At 29.8% G+C, this 20379-nt stretch overlaps 2 protein-coding genes across 4 annotated transcripts; both read right to left on the bottom strand.

Moving 5' to 3' along the window:
• Positions 1-237: 237 nt before the first annotated feature.
• LOC107869636 (endoglucanase 10) lies at positions 238-7554 on the bottom strand. The gene is made up of 6 exons (XM_016716133.2): positions 7088-7554; positions 6346-6656; positions 5605-6069; positions 5392-5524; positions 5119-5294; positions 238-4853 (listed from the first exon to the last, which is right to left on the bottom strand). The coding sequence occupies exons 1-6, from the start codon at positions 7455-7457 to the stop codon at positions 4461-4463; spliced, it is 1848 nt and encodes a 615-aa protein (XP_016571619.2). The 5' UTR covers positions 7458-7554; the 3' UTR covers positions 238-4460.
• Positions 7555-8991: 1437 nt separating this feature from the next.
• On the bottom strand, positions 8992-10646 carry LOC107867729 (pathogen-related protein). 3 transcript variants are annotated; one of them, XM_047410384.1, is made up of 4 exons: positions 10332-10646; positions 9891-10023; positions 9440-9810; positions 8992-9280 (listed from the first exon to the last, which is right to left on the bottom strand). In XM_047410384.1, exons 1-4 carry the CDS (start codon positions 10467-10469, stop codon positions 9140-9142), a joined length of 783 nt encoding a protein of 260 aa, XP_047266340.1. In that variant the 5' UTR covers positions 10470-10646; the 3' UTR covers positions 8992-9139. The 3 variants fall into 3 exon arrangements, 2 of the variants coding, with proteins under 2 accessions (XP_047266340.1, XP_016569592.1); XM_016714106.2 differs by having other exon boundaries at positions 9509-9810; positions 10332-10639; XR_007054294.1 differs by having other exon boundaries at positions 9070-9280; positions 9378-9810; positions 10332-10644.
• Positions 10647-20379: the final 9733 nt, after the last annotated feature.

Here is a 20379-nt window from a genome sequence, read left to right as displayed (position 1 = left end):
GTTTATTGCTAATGCAATGTCATAGCTTGATTCCTTTATGTCACATTATTATGTTACATAGATCCACACAATAGTTTTGAAAAGGTGGAAATAGGAGGGGGTAATGGTTTTTGAGCTGAAATTGGGTTGAATGCTATAGGTGCCTTAGATTTCTCTTGGTTAAGCATCATTTTATATTTATTATGTGTTTGTTGCCTGAGGACGTACAAAATATTCAAAGTTGGGGGTGTTGATGTGTCATGGTTTCATGGAACTTTCGATGCTTAAATCGAAAATTATATAAGTACTTAGGTCACTTTTATTGAATATGATGTATTTTTGTGTTTGGTTTGTAGGAAAATAGGGTTAGTTGCAAAAGGGGAAAAAAGAGTGAAGTGTTGCAGAGACACACACTTACAGACCAACTTACGGGCTGGAAGTGGGGCTTATGATTCTCATAGGTTCCATTGTAGGTGTCAGGGCTAAGTTCTGAGAGTGAAGTTTTTGTTCGAGAGTTAAGGAGGCACTTAAGGGGGTGTAAGTAGCACCTATGACCCTTGTAGGTACCTCCCATAAGTGGAAGGCCCAAAAACTGATGATTCCTTCTGAGACCTACGACCCACCTAAGGTTTGTAAGTAGCACATATGACCTGTAAGTGGGTCTGTAGGTAGATGCCTACTCATATTTTTCTATTTTATTTTGGTTAGGATTTTTAGGGTTTGATGTATCCTATAAATATCCTTTTGATATTTTTTATTATTTTATACACTCTATATACTTACAATACTATATTGATTCTGAGATTCGACTTTTGATCTTGGAATCCATTGTGCTTGTTTTTTATGGTTGGATATTAATTTGAGATTCGTATTTTTATTCTTCAATTTTTGTAAGATTATTCATATGCTTTCTTTCATGAATTCAATAGATTTTCTTGCAAACATGAGTAGTTAAACCAACTAACTAGGGTTGTGGGAACCCTGATGGAATAGCGAAGTAGAGAAAGTGAAAAGTCGTTCTTGATTATGTTCTTATATGTATTGTGATCTTCTTCAATTTGATTGCTTTCTTAATGACTACAGATGTTAAGAACCTACTTATATTCGATACTTACTTCAAAAGAAAGTTGAGATTACGAAAATAAGATTACAACAGTAATTTGAAGCTACTAAACTTCATCTAATTAACTTGATACCTAAAAAAAGAGTTAATCTGGGATCCACGGCAAGGTTTAGTAAGGTGACACTTTGAGACTCAAAAGGTGATGAATGAAATTCACCAAAGGCATTCACAAGATGGTTGGTGATACATATCTTGTCAGATTCTACATGCAAGGTATTGAGATAGTTTGACGAAGTACAAAAAGTCTACGAAGTTAGAAAGTCAAGGAGAACACAGTCCTAGTATTCATCTCATATTGATTTCAATCTAAAGCAATCAATATCTGTTACTAATATTATTGTCTTTGCAAATCCCCCATTTACTTTTCTGCACTTTTTGGCTACTTCAATAAATTCGTAATAAAGTTTTAGCTTATTCCCTATGGCCCCAACCTTTGTTGGGTTCTATATTTGATAACAATCGTATTGTATTTTCTTGGAGATATAATTTGGGCCATATCAGTCTCAATGCTTTAGTTTTATAAAACTAATTAAAGAGGAAAATAAAATGTGAATTTTGAAAGTTGATAATTAGAAAATGGTGTTATGTGATGTTCAATTAAAATAAATTTTCCATTTGAGCAGAGAAAGCAAAGAAAGTAGGAAAAAATGAGAGAGTTCTAGGATGTTATCATAAACTCAAAAGAAAAAAGAATCATGCATAGATATCCTTGGTAGAATTGATTAACTCATTTTGATTATGACCCTTAATTATCGAAACAATGTCAAGTAAATGGTACTTCTTATGTTTCAGTTTGTTTGTCTGGTTTTGATTTGACATGAAATTAAAAAAATTAAAGAAGTTTGAATCTTGTGATCTTAAACTAAAGATATATATAATGTACTAAATATCATTTGATCTTGTGGTCTTAAGCAACTCATGTGGAAAGTTGAAATTAAAGAGTTATCAAAAAAGAAAAAAAGATATTATTTTTAGAGAAAAGACATAAAACTTCATTGAAGTTGTCTCGAATTTACAAAAAGATACTTAAAATTTGTGGGTGTCCTATTACCCCCTTATTCTTATTCAAAGTGGATTTATTATCCCATTTCAAGCCTACGTGAAAGATAGAGTGAAGTACACTCTCCAATGGTGCGTGAGATAAGAAAAAGATAATTATTTTAAGATTTATTTCAATATTTGTTCATTAAAGTATATTTTTAATTTTATTTATTTTATTTTACTTTTTCAATAAGAAGACCCAATTATTTACCCTATCTGAATCTTAGTTACTTTCTCCCTTAATTTTAGCAAGGTGTCTCATGAGTCGGAAATGGTTGCTAAGCTTGATACTTTTTTCATCCACAAGAGAGATAGTTTCAAGTATTTAGGGTCTATGATTCAAGAAAATATAGAGATTGACGAATATGTCACTTATCGGATTGGGGTAGAATAGATGAAATGGAGGCTCGCCTCGGGAATCTTATGTGACAAAAAGGTACCTCCTAAACTTAAAGACAAGTTCTACAAAGTCATGGTTAGACTGACTTTGTTATATGAGGCAGAACGTTGGCCTGTCAAGAAGGCCTTCATCCAGAAAATGAAGGTGACAGAGATGAGAATCCTTCGTGGATGTGTAGATATATTAGGAAAGATAGGATTAGAAATGAGGTTATTCGATATAAGGTGAGAGTGGCTTTGGTGGAAGCCGAGATAAGGAAAATGAGGTTGAGATGGTTTGGTCATGTGATGGGGAGGGACACAGATGCCCCAATATAGAGGTATGAGATGTTGGCTAGGGATGATTTCAAGCGAGTTAGAGATAGACTGAAGAAATATTGGAGGAAGGTTCTTAGATATGACATGGAGCAGATCTAGCTTACTGAGGGCATAACCCTAGATAGGAAGTTGTGAAGGAGGCAAATTAGGATAAAAAGTTAGTATTATTTCAGGATATTGTATCATTTGTTGTATTCCTTAGTGAATCTTGTATATGGTATTATTGGATATGGTGATTTCTATTGTATCTTGTCCATTAACTATTCTTTAGCTATACTATTTTATCTTGAGTCAGGGATCTATCGAAAACTACCTCTCTATTTTACCTCCGAGGTAGTGGTATGGACTACGTACACTTACCCTCCCCAGACCCCACTTGGTGGGAATATACTGAGTATGTTGTTGTTGTTGTATCTTCTTTTTCCTCTCTCTCTCTTCAATATTTTTCTATAATTCATCATTATATTGTCTATTATTTCCTTTGATTCTTCTTATGAACTTTGGTAATGGGTTTTGATTTTTTATTGTAGTTTGGTGATGATTTTGATTTTTCTAATTTTTAATATGAGGATAACTTAACAATAATTTGGTGATAAATATGTAGGAGGTGGTTATAGCAGTGACATTGATCGTGGTTGTTGAAGGATGACCAGCGGCGAAGAAATTGACCAGTGGTGAGGAGCAATTGACCGGTGTGACGCATTGTCATTATTTTATTTTTTCAAAGAAAATGACTAAAAGGTAATGAAAAATGAAAAAGAAATGGAGAGATATGATCACTATTAGTCACCATTTTGTTCGATCAAAGAATATTTTACGATGACAAAGAAATGACAATTGATTTTTGGAGCAGTGGCACAATTTGACGCATCCTTTTCTTCCTCAATTCTCTGCAATTTTTTTCTTTTCTTAGTAGTGAAGGGGGATAGAGAAAGAAGAAGTAGATAGGTTGGAGTGTGGGGGTGGGGAGTGAAGCTTGGGAAGTTTTTAAAAGTTATTTATCAAAAGAAATAATTTTTTTCCTTTTTTTTGGTGATTTATGCCTTTTTACACATGGTAATTACGGATTGATGTGTAACAATTACTTTCTTCTTAAGATTGAGATTGATCAAAAATGAGATAATAATACCACTTCAAAATTGTTCAATAGGGTTATAGGACACCGGCAAATTTTAAGTGTTTTTTTGCAAATTCGGGATAACTTCAGTGGTGACTTTATATCTTTCTCTTGTTTTAAATGACTATTCCCTCGTCTCAAAATAGTTGACATGTTTATTAAAAAATATCATCTCAAAATATTTGACATATTTCAAAAAAAATAAGAAATAATTAACTACTTTTTTCAGCTCTACCTTAATAATAATTACTCTAGAATTAAGATACGTAAATAGATGAAGATTTCCAGACACATAAATAGATAAAGATTAAGAATTAATAAGGAATATATTAATCAAATCATACTGCTAATTAATTTTTTTTCTTTTTTAAGAATTGTGCAAAATCTATACCTGCAAAGCAACGCTAGACAAACAAATTGCCTTCTACGCTTTAATGATCTTTTCCTTTTGCACCTTATCATATCTTTGTTTATGCAAGAAGCTTAAGAGAATTCTTTTACATTTTCAAACATACCATTCTTATCAATTCCTAAAATACCTCCAATTGGATTAGAAGATCCAGTTGGAGGATCATGAAGTGCAATCAGTGCTGCTACTAGACCAGCATTACTTGCTATATTTGGTTCTGTGAACCATGGTTGACTTCTTTCGTCCGAAAAAACATCATCCTTATTTGGTCCTGCAACCATTGCTCCCAAAAGGGTATTTGGATTTGCCTTTTCTGAATTGAGCCATTGGTTCCCTTCTGAGCATATACGTTGTTTCCCATCCCAAGGGATCGATGCAGCTCGATGGTGTACTTGAACCGGATAGGTATCACCATATCCAACCACATAACTCATCTTCAAAGGGTTATCTCCTAGTATGTAATTCACCTGTGACAAATATAATTAAGACACAACTTAGGCCTTTTGTCATCAAGTAATTATCATAGTGAATTGCATGCAATATGTAGAGCCAAAATGGGAATGAGATATGGTTATGAGCTTGAAATTGATGATCGAGTCAATTCCATGATTATGTGTTCATTCCATATTAGACCAGGGAGGAATAGGGTATGCATTCTAACCATAAGAAGGTGTAGCCTCAAAAGGACATGAAAATTGGCAGTTTTGAAGGATCCTTAAGAAGAAATATCACCTGTGATTGTGAGAATTTTTGTAAACTTTCCGAAGAAAACACAGAATCAGAGCAGCTTCTGCTTGTTGTACGCAAAAGCTGGAGATAGTCACTATACAATTTGCTAAGAAAGGAAGCTGTCACAGCATACTGGAGTAGTGGTGGATTAGTACTTGGCTTTAAAAGGATTAATCCACCTGAAAATGCATGATTTTTTTATCTCAAGTTATGATCAGCAAGAATAATGGACAGTTAAAGATATGTGTAATCTCAATTCAGTAACACAGCTATCACCTTCTGTTTTGCTGTATTTTGTATCAGAAGTATAAGAGCACATGAGCAAGTCAGTATTGATTGTCGATGATATAAACGAAGACTCATATGGATAACCAAGGTCCCGGAAGTACCTAATCCTTGTTAGCAGAATCTGCAAGTAATAAGAGCCAGTCTTAGATGAAATGCATATGATAAAAACATTATTTCTCATCAAGATTTCATGTCAATTACCGATGTAGCAGTGATCTTGTTGTTCCAATCAAAGACACCTTCGTCAGAATCTACCTGTTCCTTTACAGCTGAGGCAAAGTTCTCTGTTGCATACTTAAGGTAAGTTTTGTTGCCTGTAGCAAAAAATAACCAAAGTCCACCCCAAACCAATTCATCTTTGTAACTTGTTGAGTCATAAAATTGCCTAGCTTTTCCTCCGCAATCATCATTCGTCGTGTATGTTCCTTGCTTCTCTGTTCCAATTGCAAGAATGAATAATTCCTCTGCTGCTTTCACCAATTTCTCTGCAATATTCTCATCTTCTTTCAGTACTAAAGATGCTGCTGACATTGCGGCTGACATTTCCCCTGCTAAGTCTGAGGCAGAACTAATGTCACAAACCGAAACAAGCCTTGAGTAATTCATATCTTCTGGCCTTTGCCAACATGTTAGATCATTCTCAGGATTTGAATTATTCCCTCCAACCTGATATAAACAAAAGATTGAAACTTTAATCCGAAAATATGAAGATCTCCGTTTCAATTTGTTTGTCTTACTTTCCTTTTCCGCCCGTTTAAAAAAGTGTCTCTTTCCCTTTTCGGGACATTTTGGTACATTTTATATATCTTTAGTGTAAGACCACAAGATACAAATGTCTTCTTTACTTTTTTAAATTTCGTGTCTAGTCAAAACTAGACAAACAAATTGAAACGGAGGGAGTACCAAAGTATTACAAGCAAATAGTCTTGAATGCAATAGTACCTGAGAGTAGATTCTGGCTGAAGCACTAGAAGAATTATTCGGAGGAACAAAGAGTTTAAGTAAATATAAACTACCCCATTTGATAATATCCTTAACATGATCAAGTTCTCCAATATGATCATATTTCTCATGATATTCAATCACTGTCCAGCTTAACAGACTAACAGTATAAGCTGTGGTGAAACTAAACTTTATATTATTCCCAGCATCATAAAAACCACCAACAAGATCTAAATGCTCACTGCTATTCCCATCATTCATCCCTGAATTCCCTCGAAACCTTATCAAACTATTCTCCACAAATCGCCCCGCTGCGCGAATGAAAAAAAGGTCATTAAATAAACTACCAAAAAAGAAATGCATAATACAAAGCAAACACTCAAATTCGACATCAATTGACAAGTACTCCAATATCGAGTGTGCACATCTAGACACCTCAGCTCATCTCCACTGTGTCAGTTGAACACTTCAACTTAAAAAAAATAATCATCTAGACACCTCCAAAATTTATGTTTCACATCAATGTCAAGTGTCCACGAGACACAGTGGGGACGAGTTGGAGCGTTTAGTTGTTAGTTGGGACCCAGTTAAGGTGTCTACATGTGCACTCTCTAAGATGTAATACTTACTTACTTGCTAGCTGAGGCCAACTTTGAGTGTCTATTTATATATTATCCAAAAGGACACAGGGAATACAGTTATAAACATAAAAGAAAGCAGTAAAAACATGAGTGTACTATACATTTTTGAGCATCAAATAAGAGAAGAGCTTTGTTAAGAGCAAGAGTGATGTTATGGGAAGAGCCATTATGATGATTTCTTGGAGGAAAAAAATGCTTAAGGAGAATAAGTGCAGGTATAATGATGATAAAGAGGGCTGCTATAATGACGAATCTTTTGAAATGGATTTTATCTTTAACAAACAGGTTAAAATCAATAGATTTTGAAAATCTTGATGGTAAAGACTCAATTTTTTCATTGAAGGGAGATTTAGGAAGGAGATTGAAGTCCAATTCGATCGAATTCCAACGACTGGCAGAAGGAAGAAGGCGACCGGCCTCAGATATTGTATGAACATATTGGACAGAATTCAACTTTTCTGAGTTTGACATAGTTTTACTTTTTTTTTTGTTTAGTTTATGAAAAAGAAAGTTGCATTTGAAAAAAGAAGATGAAATGAAGTGTTCATGATGTTTTTGTGTTATGAGGAGATTGACATTCCCTATGCATGATGTAACTGAAAAGTAGTACATATAGTTGTAAATTACAACCTTAATTCTGTGTTTGTATTTTTGCATATGTTGTTCTTCTCTTGGTGCTGGCTTTGGCATCTTTATTGTCTAGTTAATTATTGGAAGTCCTATTAGAAAGTCAAGGCTGAAAAAAACAAAAAGAAATGAAGAAAGAAACTTTCCTCCCAAAAATCTCTGTTAATAAAAACAAGTACTAAGAAATTGTTTGGGCCTGCAGAAATGGAGGAGAGCTACGAACACAAGCAACTGCTATGTCAAAATTATGCTTTTGTCTCTTCTGCCTTGCACTCTGCTGGTGACAAGTAGAAAAACTGATCAAAATAATCCTTAATGTATTGAAATCGATTTGTTTTGATCCTTGATTTATACACTTTAAAAGATATAGTTCTTGATGTCTGAAACTAATGGTCATGTTAAAATTTGCAACACTTTAACACCTTCAAGGAAATGAGTAGGACATCTAAATAAGTATGGCATTTACCGTTACTAGGTCACTTTGTCCCGCATTAATTTACTTTCCAAATCTTATTATTTTTGAAACTATTATCTTCACTTTTGCACACTTGAATGTCTTATACTTTAGGCTCAAATATAGTCTCATGTTTCCCAAAACCCGATTGGTCTAGTCGATGCAACTCAGTCATATACACATGATGGCCATAAGTGGAAATCATGCCAATAGTGTCGTCTTCAAACTCACATAACTCTTAATATAGAACTCAGCTTGATGAATAAATTTGTTCTGTTGGAAAGGAGATTCAAAGACTTCCAATTTTATAGGTGGTAAATCCTTTAACTCTCCATATATTAGGAGATATGTTCATTCAAAGTCAGACCGTAAACATGGTCACTTGGTATTGTGCCCAATTGATGACACTTCCACATTTAACTTTACTTGTGAACTTGGTCATATAAGACTAAATACATTCTAAATCTTTCAAGTTCAAGAAATTTTATCAACGAAACTTAGTCATACATGTACAAGTAGCTAGATACGAGGGATTACATGATTGATAATGACAGTATTGGTGAATTGATAGAACTAGTGAACCGCCATCTTTAGAAATATTTGAATAAACATCTTCATGATATTAAAACTCTATTAAGGATCTTAATCATACAGATTCATTAAGTTGTTATAAGAAGACTAAGATCTTCCTTAGACGCAAATAAACGAGGCATTAGACAATTATTAGAACCATTAAGTGGTTGGATTAAGACTAAGAGTTTTATCAATTGTTAACAAATGAGGCCTATCCGAAGAGATCGACTAATACTAAACTGCATAAGAAGTATTGCCAGTACAAATAATCTTTGTATTAGTTACTCCAAGACTCCTCTTCATAAGTAGAAGACAGTAAAATGTATAAATATTTAGTCAAGAAAAAGGAGCTCATGGAACAGGAGTGTACTTTTTATTTGAGATATTGAAGAAATCATGTGAATGCTTCAAGTAAACTACACATTTCTAGTAAAATTAAACATGCTCATAGATCTTGAAAGTAGTTGAAAATAATCAAACATTTTGCTAGTAGTTTCTCTTATTTCATAAAAGGACAAGCATCCAATGTCATCCCACTTGTGGATTCACCATTGCTTTCTCCTTTCACAAGGCCTCCAAGCAATTCTCCTCTATCAAAAAACATCTCTGCCTTGATAATCTTGTTACTCTCTTTGTCCAACTGTTTCAACAAATTAACACCCAATTATATATTTCAGAAATATTATATATATATATATATATATATAAAGAGCAATCCGGTGTACTAAAGCTCTCACTATGTGTGGAGTACAGGAAAGGGCTGGACCACAAGGGTCTATTGTATGCCGTCTCAACTTACATTTCTGCAAGGAGTTGTTTCCACTGCTTTAAAAAAAAAAAAAAAAAAGGATGATTTTTGGTTTAGTACTTCAAAAGTGCCAATCCCAAAGAGCTCAACAAGTTGTCCAGTGGCAGCATGTCCTTTAAATGGACCTTCCATGTAACCCCAATGCCTAAACTTGTACACAATTTCAGGTGGTCCTGAATATACATGGAGGATTTCGATCGCGAATCCTCGTAAGAATATGGATCTGAAAACTTTCTGTGATGATTCAAATGTTTCTTCATCAGGATTGTACACTCTAAGATTCTCAGGCAATGAAGTTTGTAGGAATATATTATAGCTACCACCAAGCTTTGCAGATTCTGCCGGTGTCAACCCCTTTCTTCCTATAAAATTCTTTATACTATCAGTGTATATAAGTTAAATTCAAAAAAAAAAAAAAATACAGTCACATAAGAATGTATACCATTGATACTAATCGTGAACTTGTTTGGATCAACAGTTTTGAGGTCATTAGGATCTGCCTTGTGGACTATTTCCATTTCCCAAGTCTTTAATAGCCTTTGCACTTTCTCTTCAAGTGATCCTTCTGCCCATACCTAAACATATATAAAGGTAAATCCAGTATCTATTGTAATAATGTTAAACTTCTGTATTTGAATAATAATGAATGATCTTATTTTCTTTAAACAGGGTAAAACAGATCAATGAAACAATCACACCCTGTCACATCTCTCTCCCATAATGGTCGAATAATAGTAAAAGTTTATAGCAAATTCATTTGCTACTTGTAAAAAAATAAGCACATATACACGAGGAAGAACTATTTACTAGTTATTATATTAATTTCTAAACATGCTTAGATTCAATCAAAAAGAGTTGTAAGATGACAAAAAAGAGAACATACACGAGTTCTTTCTTCTTCAAAGAGCTTGTCAACAACATCATAACTAGGAGGACCATTTCTCCATTTGGTGTTTTTGACTTCTTCATCACTCAAGTAGTCTCTGTATTTATCTCCCCCTCCTACTGCTGAACTTGTCATTTCGATTAATTTGATGTAGTTAAACAATCCTTCAGAGGAGGTTTTATAGTAAGAAAGCTAACCTAATACAGTACTAATTAACAAGTCTGTCTTGAAGAGGTAAAGTCAAAATTTGAACTTTATAAGTACTGAAGTTTTATAATACAATTTTTAGTTATTCGGTTCAGCTTGGTCTTCTACCTCGGCCGCCACTGATTGGATTCAAGCTAGTCAAATATAAAAACATATTTTTTATGCAAGTGTCGTGGAAGTAACGTGCACTGGAGTTCAAAATAGGATATTTTATGGGTTTAATTAGGACCTCCAAAAAAGATTGTCCACTAGTATTATATTGATTATTCTTTTTTTAGAGTTAACATAAATTTAGGCGTTTTCTTACGATTAAACAGTCCATTGTTATGTTCTTCCGGGGGTCCCAACTTACTAAAATCAAAGTCAAACTGCAACTGTTACTAATGTCAAACTTGAGTTAGGTATGGGGGGAGTGAATATCTATTTAGTCGCACTTGATATTTAACCACACTGAATTATACCTTGATTAGACGGACGAAACTACATGAAAATATAACGGTACTCCATGAAATCTAAATTACTGAACAGTTTATTAATGATCTTAAAAGCTACGAATAAAGGGTGAAGACAAATTACTTAAAAGTGGTAAATACTCAGCATACATGCAAAATACATGTATCTTTTTCATGTGAGTAGTTTAACCACCCATTTTATAGAAGAGCCAAGTGAGGCAAGCTCCAATAATTTGTTAAAATAAACTTCATTGATAATCCAAAGAAGTTTGAATCTAGGAAGGTTCATTGAACCTAGTTTTGAAATTGCCATAATCCAAAAAATTTCAGAATAAAAGAATGGCTGATGGTCTGGTGGTATTTAGCCCTCGAGTGTCTGCGCACGTATCTTGATAAATGTTCCCTGTTTATTTTATTTCAATCTCCAAGTTGGACTGAATGGTAATCATTTTTTATTATTTTGGGGTTGTTTGAATACACAATTATGAAGAGGGAAATTTGAGATACAAATTTGATTGTTGGATCTTTAGGTTCTTATTGTTAAATTTATTAAACTTTTAAAAGGAAAAATCCTTTTGACCATAAAATTTGACCCAAATTTGACCATAATAATAAAAAGCATATGTTCACATTATAAAATAATTTTTTTTCGGACATTTTTACCTTTTATTTTTGTTAAATATTGAATATGCTCTTCCATTCCATCGTATTTCTAATTCATTAAAAATAATTAATGAAATTAATTATTGATAGTTTCCACAAGGAACCACAAAGTTCAATGCATTCTTTTTCTGAAAATAAAGTATTATAAATATTTTGAGTGTTAATACATTTTCTAATATGAGTATTTCTGAAAAATGTATTTTATACATTTGTTTTTCATAGCCAAATATATTTGTTTTGAGTATTATACATATTTAATATATGTACTTTTGTAAATCGTACTATATATATTTTTCAAAACAAGTATATAAACGTATTATATATACTTCAGTAGGATTTAAAAACTAGGAATATAAATTCAATCACATATTATTTAAATGTTTATTTATTTTTTAATTAGAACTATTTTATACTTTGTTCGTAAGGATTTAGTGTTCAACTTGACGAGGATAGTAATGAAAATCAAGATTATATCATTTTAATGAGCAATTTGATTTGTTTATGTTTTTTTTTCAATTGATCTTGTAAATTACTATAATGCTGCTTAATATTTTTATTTTCTTATTGGGTGGGGATTATGCTGCTTAATTAGTACATCTCATTTGATTTAGAATTTTTTTTTTTTTACATTTTAATTAGCTAATGAGAGCATTAATTTCTTTGTCTTAAGTTTCTCTTTTACGATTTAAGATTATATTTTTCTCATCTAATAATATTTATCCATTATTAACTTGATACACATGATAAGAAGCAATAAATAATATGTGTAATTTTTATTATATCACCCTTTTAATATAATAAATGTATGTCTTAAAAAATGCATTGAGTGATGTATAATTTTTAACTTATGTATAATGTCTGTTACTGATGTTGATAATATTGATATAATATTGTTTTTGTTAAGAAACATACAAAAACTCATCTCGGATATAAACCCTTCGGAAATGGTGCAGATATAATCTATACAACTGATGAAAGTGAAAGAATGCTACAAATAATTTTTATTATTTTAATAAAATAAAATTCATACAGGAATATATTTACCTCTCTCACAAAGTTCTGAGACCCATTTGATCATTCTCACCTATATTATTTTTTTGTCTTCTTTAATTCAACAATCACTCATCTTCTATAAAATCTAAAATAGATGCCTCAACTTTTTCTCAGTTATAAAAAGTTGAATTACAATATGACTGAAAAAAATAATTTTAATTTCTTTTTTTCTCTTGATTTTTTCATTCACACATTTTTTTTTTATTTCTCAATTTTCTGCAGTAAAGAATGAAAGAAAAAATGAAATAAGAACAAGAAATTAAGAATCCATTTGGTCATAAAAGATTTTTACTTTTCTTCGAAAAAATATTTCACTTTAGTAAAAATTGGATTGTTTGCCGTGAGAATTTCAAATTCAATTCCAAATTTGGAAAAGTGAAAACAAGTTTTCACTTTTTTGGGTAATGTGGTACTTGTTTTCACTTTTTTTCAACTTCAATTTCAACTTTATTTATTATTACAATTGACTTTATTTTTTTTATTTTTACAAAACACCTTATTAATTTCAATCAATAACTGGAGTTAATTGCCTAGCTACCACATTACCCACCTCTTCCTATTTCTACGGATAAAAGACTTCAAAATTGAAGACAAACTTCAATTTTTTTTCTTCTTTCTCAAAATCTTCTCATGATATAACGGAACCTTACTCCATCCATTATTGTGACTCGTTATGCACAACCAACAACAAATGCAATATTATTGTCTCCTCTCACATTTGGTTGTATCTTGTAGGTAAATTGGTTAAGTTGAATAATTTTGATAGTTTTCAAAAATTGAGGATGTAAAATTATATTTAAAAAGTCTTTCAAAAAGTTTTAAAAAAAAATCCTAAAAGAAATGACCAAACAGAACTCCAACTCCAACTCCAAATCCAAAAGATTTTAATTTTCATTGTCAAACTCCTACTAAAATAATAATAAGCAAATAGATCCATAAGGGAGATACTTAAGACCCAAATTAGCCGCCGAATTAAAAATAAAAGATAAAATTATATTGTATGAGAAGTATAAATATATCTGTGAACATTACAAGAAGGATTAAATATACCCATATATGGATTCTATTATAATAAAAAAAAAATTAAAAAATGATTTTCACTTCCGCATTAGTCGAAAAAAGTATATCTGAGTTATATTAAGAAAGGGTATCTTTTTTATAATAATAATAATAATAATACAACATAATTTGCACAGTATTTTTTTTATATAGATCAAACATATAGATCAAACAATGTGGTGAATAGGAATGTTTATGGCTTGGTGAAAAATCATACTAAATCAAATCAATTTAAGAAATCAATATATTGTTTGATTTGATTTTAAATTTAAAAAATCGCTAATATTTATTTATTTTGATTTTACTTAAAAATAACCATAATTCAAAGAGGAATAAATTCTCCTCCAAATCATCTCTTTCTTTATTTAAGTTAGAAATAATTCAAATACGTATGAGCTTTCTGTCATCGAACCGATAAATTATATATATAAATTTTATAATTATTTGAATATATGATATTATTTTCATAACTAAATATAAATATTTTATACCTTATAATCATTAATTTGAGTTTACTCTACTTATTTTACATGTACTACGATATTTTTAATTTTATTTCTTGAAAAAAATGACCTAACATAACACTTCGAATCTAATTGTCTATATGTGATATAATATATGACTGATTTTTGATGTACTTCAATAGATTGATCCTTTGGTTTTTTAAATGGAGTAACTTCTAAAATTAAACAACATAAAATGCTAAAATTTTGAAAGAATATTGAAAAGTAATGTCAAAGATTCAAATATCCTTATCTAATAATCGCAGATATCAATTAATTAATTTTTAATATTCATTTGAAATAATTATTCATATTATTTTATAATTATTAATTTATCATTAACCAGTTATAAACCAGACTATCAAACCAGGCTAATAGTTTTTATTTTATTTTAAAATTTTAAAATTGACTAAATTACTTTAGTTTTGATTTTAATAAAAAAAAAATGATCCAAATCGAATCATAACACTTTCTATTTTAAGAAAGAGTTTGACATTCTTTATTTCTTGAATTGTATTACAATTGTGTGTTACTAAGAAATTAAAATAATAGTTCAAATTTTATCAAATAAAAATAATATTGTATAACAATCAATATTTATAATATCATTCGAATTGAGTAAATCAAAGAATTATTTTTGTGTTGATCAAGAAATAAATTTAAAAAAATCAAGAAATATATTTAATAACGAAGATTATGACTAAGACATAATTCAGAATTTAAACATAGAAATATGACATATTTAGCTTTTATTTATCAACTCTACTTTTCAAATAATTAAGATTATTGTGATTAATTTATTTTAAATTTTATTTGTAGATATTATTTTAAATTTAAAATAAAATTTTTGAATTGGATGATATCTTTTTCAATGTAAAATTTTTATCCACTCTTTAGTAGACTAATATAGAGGAATATAAAATTATAAAATATATAGAGAGAGAGGCGGGCTGGGGTGGGGGGGGGGAGAGAGAGATACACATATATGTGTGTGAGAAAAATTATAAAACAATTAATGAGCATCGTAATAAAAAATATTAATATCATTAAAAGTTAAAATGTTTTTATTGGGATAAACCATTAAGTTTCAATTGAATAAATAATAAATATATTTAAATTGCACCAGTAAAAGTTGAAGTGAAATATAAATTTATCTATACATTTTTATTAAAAGGAAAGTCATAGTATTAAATACACATTATTTATTTTGTAAGTGTAAGTAAATGTATAATTTTTAGATTTTATGTAGAAATCTTTTACATTCATTAATTATTGTTGTACAAATCAATTTTAGTTGTTCAATATATTTACAGAATAGGAAAAGGTTACTAAATTTATTAATATATTTCAGAGGGAAACTTATTTGGGAAAGCATGATACTCCCTCCGTCCCAAATTATCCGTCTCAAATTGAGATGACACATTGATTAAGAAAAATAATTGATAACATGCCTAGTTTACCATAGTTTTCCTATTAAATAATATTTATATTTTAATAAAAAATAATTAATGCAAAGGTAAAACATGAAAAAAAAAATGGTCTCTTCTTGATTAATGAAAAAAGATAAGTAAAATGAGAAATCAAATTAGAAAATTTGGGATAAATAATTTAAAATGAAGGGAGTAAAATTAAAATATGGCTATGAAAATCTTTTCACAATTATGATCAAATTTAGGCAAAATAATCACAATCATTTAGCATTTTATTGGTCTAAAATCAACTCTTATCTTTTAACATGTAAAGACTCATTTTTAACCCATGAGAGTTCCGATACTTTTAATTCGTTAGGACTCTACTTTTTGTAAATCTATGCTTACGCACTAGGCTCCAATTTTCTATCATAACTATTTTGTATAATCTATATCTATATTTATATCTATAACTTATATCTATAACTTATAATTTATAATATATTAAAAGTGTAAAGGCACTTAGAAAAGTGATTTGAACTTTTTACCTTTCATTAAAAGACTTTTCTTTAGACAAATCTCTTTTCATTATTTTTTTTCATTTATTATTTAATTATTTTTTATTATATTAATTAGACTTAATAAAATATATGAGATTCCTAAAATATATGGTAGGAGAATTAATAAATATTTCCTTTCTACTAGACTTCTAAAATATATGGGACCCCTACAAAATATGGTAGGAGAATTAATTAATATTTTTCTTTCTACTGTTCAATTAGAAAAATACTTCTAAAATACGACTCTATTAAGGAAATACTTCTATAAATATTGAGATGTGCGTTAAACTAGAGAACAAACTAGTTTATCTATTGAGAGAATATAAATGATACTCATGTATATTAATTCGATTACATGTCTAGACGTGGATGCTTAATTTACAGGTCATAGATGAATATCGGTTGACTTTGAAACTTTTTTTGTGTAAAAGCTAGGTTTGATCGTATTGTTTTGATATCTTTATTATCTTATTGTTTTATTTTAATTTACAGATGCTAGATGAATGTGGGTCGCCTTTGATTTTTTTTTTTTAGATAAAGGTTAGGTTTAATTGTATTATCGTAATATCTCTATTAGTTTATTATTTTGTACTAGTTTACAATTCGTAGATGAATCTCAATTGACTTTGAGAAATTTTTGTGTTTAAAATTTAAGTTTAATTGTATTGTTTTTATATCACTTTAGAGTATTATTTTGTTGTAGTTTACAGGTGATAGATAAATATTGGTTAGCTTTGAGAAATTTTTTTACGTAAAGGTTAGGTTTAGTTCTATTATTTTGATATCTATTATCATATTATTTTGTTTATTGTTTACAAGTGGTAGATGAGTGTCGGACGATTTTAAGAAAATTTTTGTGTGTAAAGATTAGATTCAATTGTATGATTTTGATGTCTCTATTATTGTATTGTTTTATTGCAATATACAGATGGTAGATGAATGTCGATCGATTTTTAAAAATATTTTTGCTAAAGATTGAGTTTAATAAATAAATTCTCCATCTTTACTTCATCTTTATTATTTAAACAAATATTTTATTTAATTTAATATTTAAATTCATTAATGTGAGGCCCACAAACCTTCATTGATGAAAATCATCATTATTGTTGTTTAGAGTCAATTCCATTTTCCCCCTAACATTATTGAGGTTTGGAAAATGATATTTCCTCCACATATTGAAAGTGAATGATAGCCTCCTTGTACAATATTCTTTGGTGAGATTTTTCTTTTTCTTTTTTTTATGAATAAAGATTTTAAAAAAAATTAGAATAAGAAAATTAACCACCCAATCCTTAAAAAACACTAAAGCGAGGGAATCTTTTGGCGCTAAAACCACTAAACTTTAAGGGATATTTTTGACGTTGAGATACTTAATTTGGAAGTAATTTTTTTGATATTATATGTTCTTGGTATACTTATAGTCTAAATTAAGATGGATAATATAATTTTTTTAAAAAATCAAACTCGGACAATTAAAGTATTTGATACTTTTCTATTTATTTAACGTGCATCTTTGTTTTGGAACAATTGAATGTACATGGTTATTGAGTTTGTATTTGTGTAAGAATTTGTGTATTCCCTAGCATTGTTTCAAAGTTCAAAAATAGAAAAATGGTGAGGAAGAAAAGAACTACATAAATAGCAACACAGTAATAATATCTTAAAATATTTTAGTTTCTCAGAAAGATCTCAAAAAGACTAGCGCATTTGACAAACTCAAATTGAATACATAAACCAACTCGAGTTTGAGGCGGAATATTAAAATTCAATTTCCTTGTACTTTGTGATTTAAAAATGATAGAATATTTACTTTTAGTTTTTGACTAAGAGTATCCTAAAATATTTTTCTTCTCTATATCTATGATCTACATTAGTGGCAAAATATTTAATTTTCTTTTAGTATCTATAAAGAAAATAATATTTATTATTTTATTTTATTCCTTTAATTCTCTATAACTAGTGATATAGTCTGCTTTTAATGCAAGAAATAATATGATAAATTAATGCAATGAAATACAGAGTTACTTTGAAGTCTAAATTAATGCAACTCGATATTAAATAAAATGGAATTGGGATATGAATGAAATATAGAGCTACTTTGAAGTTCTCGAATGAGGAGCCAAATTGAAAGACAAACTGAAAAAAGCTTGAAGCATAGTCATATATTAGATTTTTTTTTGTTTTCATTCGGTGTTTGGTACCTATATTGAAGCCCGACTAATTTAGATTCACACTGTGTAGGGCCTCATTTGGGGGTAGCACTCCCAACAGAATTTTCTCCATGCTCAGAATCGAACCCTCGACCTCTGGTTAAGGATTGAGCAGCCCCATCCGCTGCACCACAACCATGTTGGTCACGTATTAGATTTGCTAACTCAATTGATCCTAATGTTCCTTCGATCTACAAATGCTTTCTAGAATAATTAGTACTAGACCTCTTCTTTTGAATGTTTTCTGGGATTATATTTGTTTTAGTCTGGCCAAACAACAATCACTATAAAAAACGAGTCTAACTGCGAGGGTTATTTTAATTTTTATAAAATTATATTTAACGCAGAGTTAAACATGTGTTGCTAAAATTTATAGATTCGCAGGGGTTTTAAACTCCGCTATTCATAAAAAAAAAATAACACTAAGTGTTGCCTCCTTTTTACATCGAAAAAAATATTTCCCCTCATTTTTTTAATTGGCTATTAATTTCCCCCAAAACGACCCATCTCTCTTTCATTTCCCCCCAAAACCTATCGACTCCAGTAATTGCTACTCTCCGCTCCAGTAATTGCTACTCTCCGATCGGCTACTGCTACTCCGATGTCTTAGCTTTAGCACCTCCCAGGTAATTACTGTTGGGGAAGACGATAAAATAATAATAACAATATTATTTAACTGTTAACAAAAAATAATAATAATAATAATAATAGAAGTACAACAAAATATAATAAATAATAATACTAAAATAATAATATTATAACCGATATAATAATTATAACAGTATATAATAATATTACTTCTAATAATCAATATAATAACAGTAACAGTAATATAATTACTTTTGAAAAATTAATAATACTGAATATTGAATAAATATAATAACGATATTATTTTAAGTAATTTATTAATTATATTTGAGTCATGTTAGGCACTATCCTAAAAAACTATTTTCGCAGTGTGAAATGTTTCCTTAGGATTAAACAAAAACTTCCCTAATTAATTAGAGGATGTTCTGAGATAAATAAATCTTCCTTAATTAACCAAAGGATAAAGGAATCAACAAAATTATTAACACAAATACCAATAAATTAACTTAAATAGTGATATAATTAATAGAACCCCTTTTTAATTAATCATATAATAATAATAAAAGAAGTGAAAGGAATGAAAAGGAGTAATAAAACTTGAAAGGAAAAAGAATGTTAGTTACATCATTATGGCAATAAAGTAGCCTATTTATAGTAATTTACAAAGCTTAAAAAGTTGACAAGTGTCCATACACTTGTCTAACTATTTCCATACAAGATGACAAGTATCAAGACATGTGTTAAAATCAAACATACATGTTGCCAAGTTTCTTCCATTTTGCCATTTCTCCAAGTAACATATTTGGCTTCTAAAATACATATAAATGACATGGATTTTTCAACATATTTTAAATATAAATTATTTTTGAAATAAAATATGTTTCCTACAATTCCCACATCATTTCAAAATAATTTATAGGAAAAAACCTTTTAATTTATTGGATTGGCATGGACAAAATGTAGTAGTTTTGGTGTTTTCTGCACTATGAACCAAACTTAGACCAATAAAATTTAACTTACAGAATTATCGGTGAAATATAATAGTTCTATGAACCAAATAATTCTTGCTGTAAGCCAGATATTTTATCAATCACATTTTGACCGTAATTTTGTTGTTCAATGCGGTTTTGCGTCAATAGGCCATGCGCATGCCTGGTATTCATGAGAGCTCTAGAGACTAGGGCCAAAAGTCTCATGGGAACGACCTCATTCTACTTCTCATATAGGTTAATTCATCAAGTGTACACTGCTTTAAATATAACATCCATAAGGATTATGAATTTATTAAGAGTTAATAACTCATCCCTCAATTTTATTAGCAGTTCAAGCACTCTCAATAAA

Source organism: Capsicum annuum, chromosome 4 (genome assembly GCF_002878395.1).
Source record: "Capsicum annuum cultivar UCD-10X-F1 chromosome 4, UCD10Xv1.1, whole genome shotgun sequence".
NCBI lineage: Eukaryota > Viridiplantae > Streptophyta > Magnoliopsida > Solanales > Solanaceae > Capsicum > Capsicum annuum.
The sequence above is the reverse complement of the archived record's forward strand: the minus strand, read 5'-3'. Positions and strand labels throughout refer to the sequence as shown.

Excerpts from the sequence above, each read along its gene's own strand:
- LOC107869636 (XM_016716133.2), bottom strand. The coding sequence starts at position 7,457 with ATGTCAAACTCAGAAAAGTTGAATTCTGTCCAATATGTTCATACAATA. Across the intron at positions 6,657-7,087 it reads CTTATTTGATGCTCAAAAAT|CGGGGCGATTTGTGGAGAAT; the intron begins GTATAGTACACT and ends TCATTCGCGCAG. Across the intron at positions 6,070-6,345 it reads CAGCCAGAATCTACTCTCAG|GTTGGAGGGAATAATTCAAA; the intron begins GTACTATTGCAT and ends TGTTTATATCAG.
- LOC107867729 (XM_047410384.1), bottom strand. The coding sequence starts at position 10,469 with ATGACAAGTTCAGCAGTAGGAGGGGGAGATAAATACAGAGACTACTTG. Across the intron at positions 9,811-9,890 it reads GTTCACGATTAGTATCAATG|GAAGAAAGGGGTTGACACCG; the intron begins GTATACATTCTT and ends AGAATTTTATAG. Across the intron at positions 9,281-9,439 it reads AAACAACTCCTTGCAGAAAT|TTGGACAAAGAGAGTAACAA; the intron begins GTAAGTTGAGAC and ends TTGTTGAAACAG.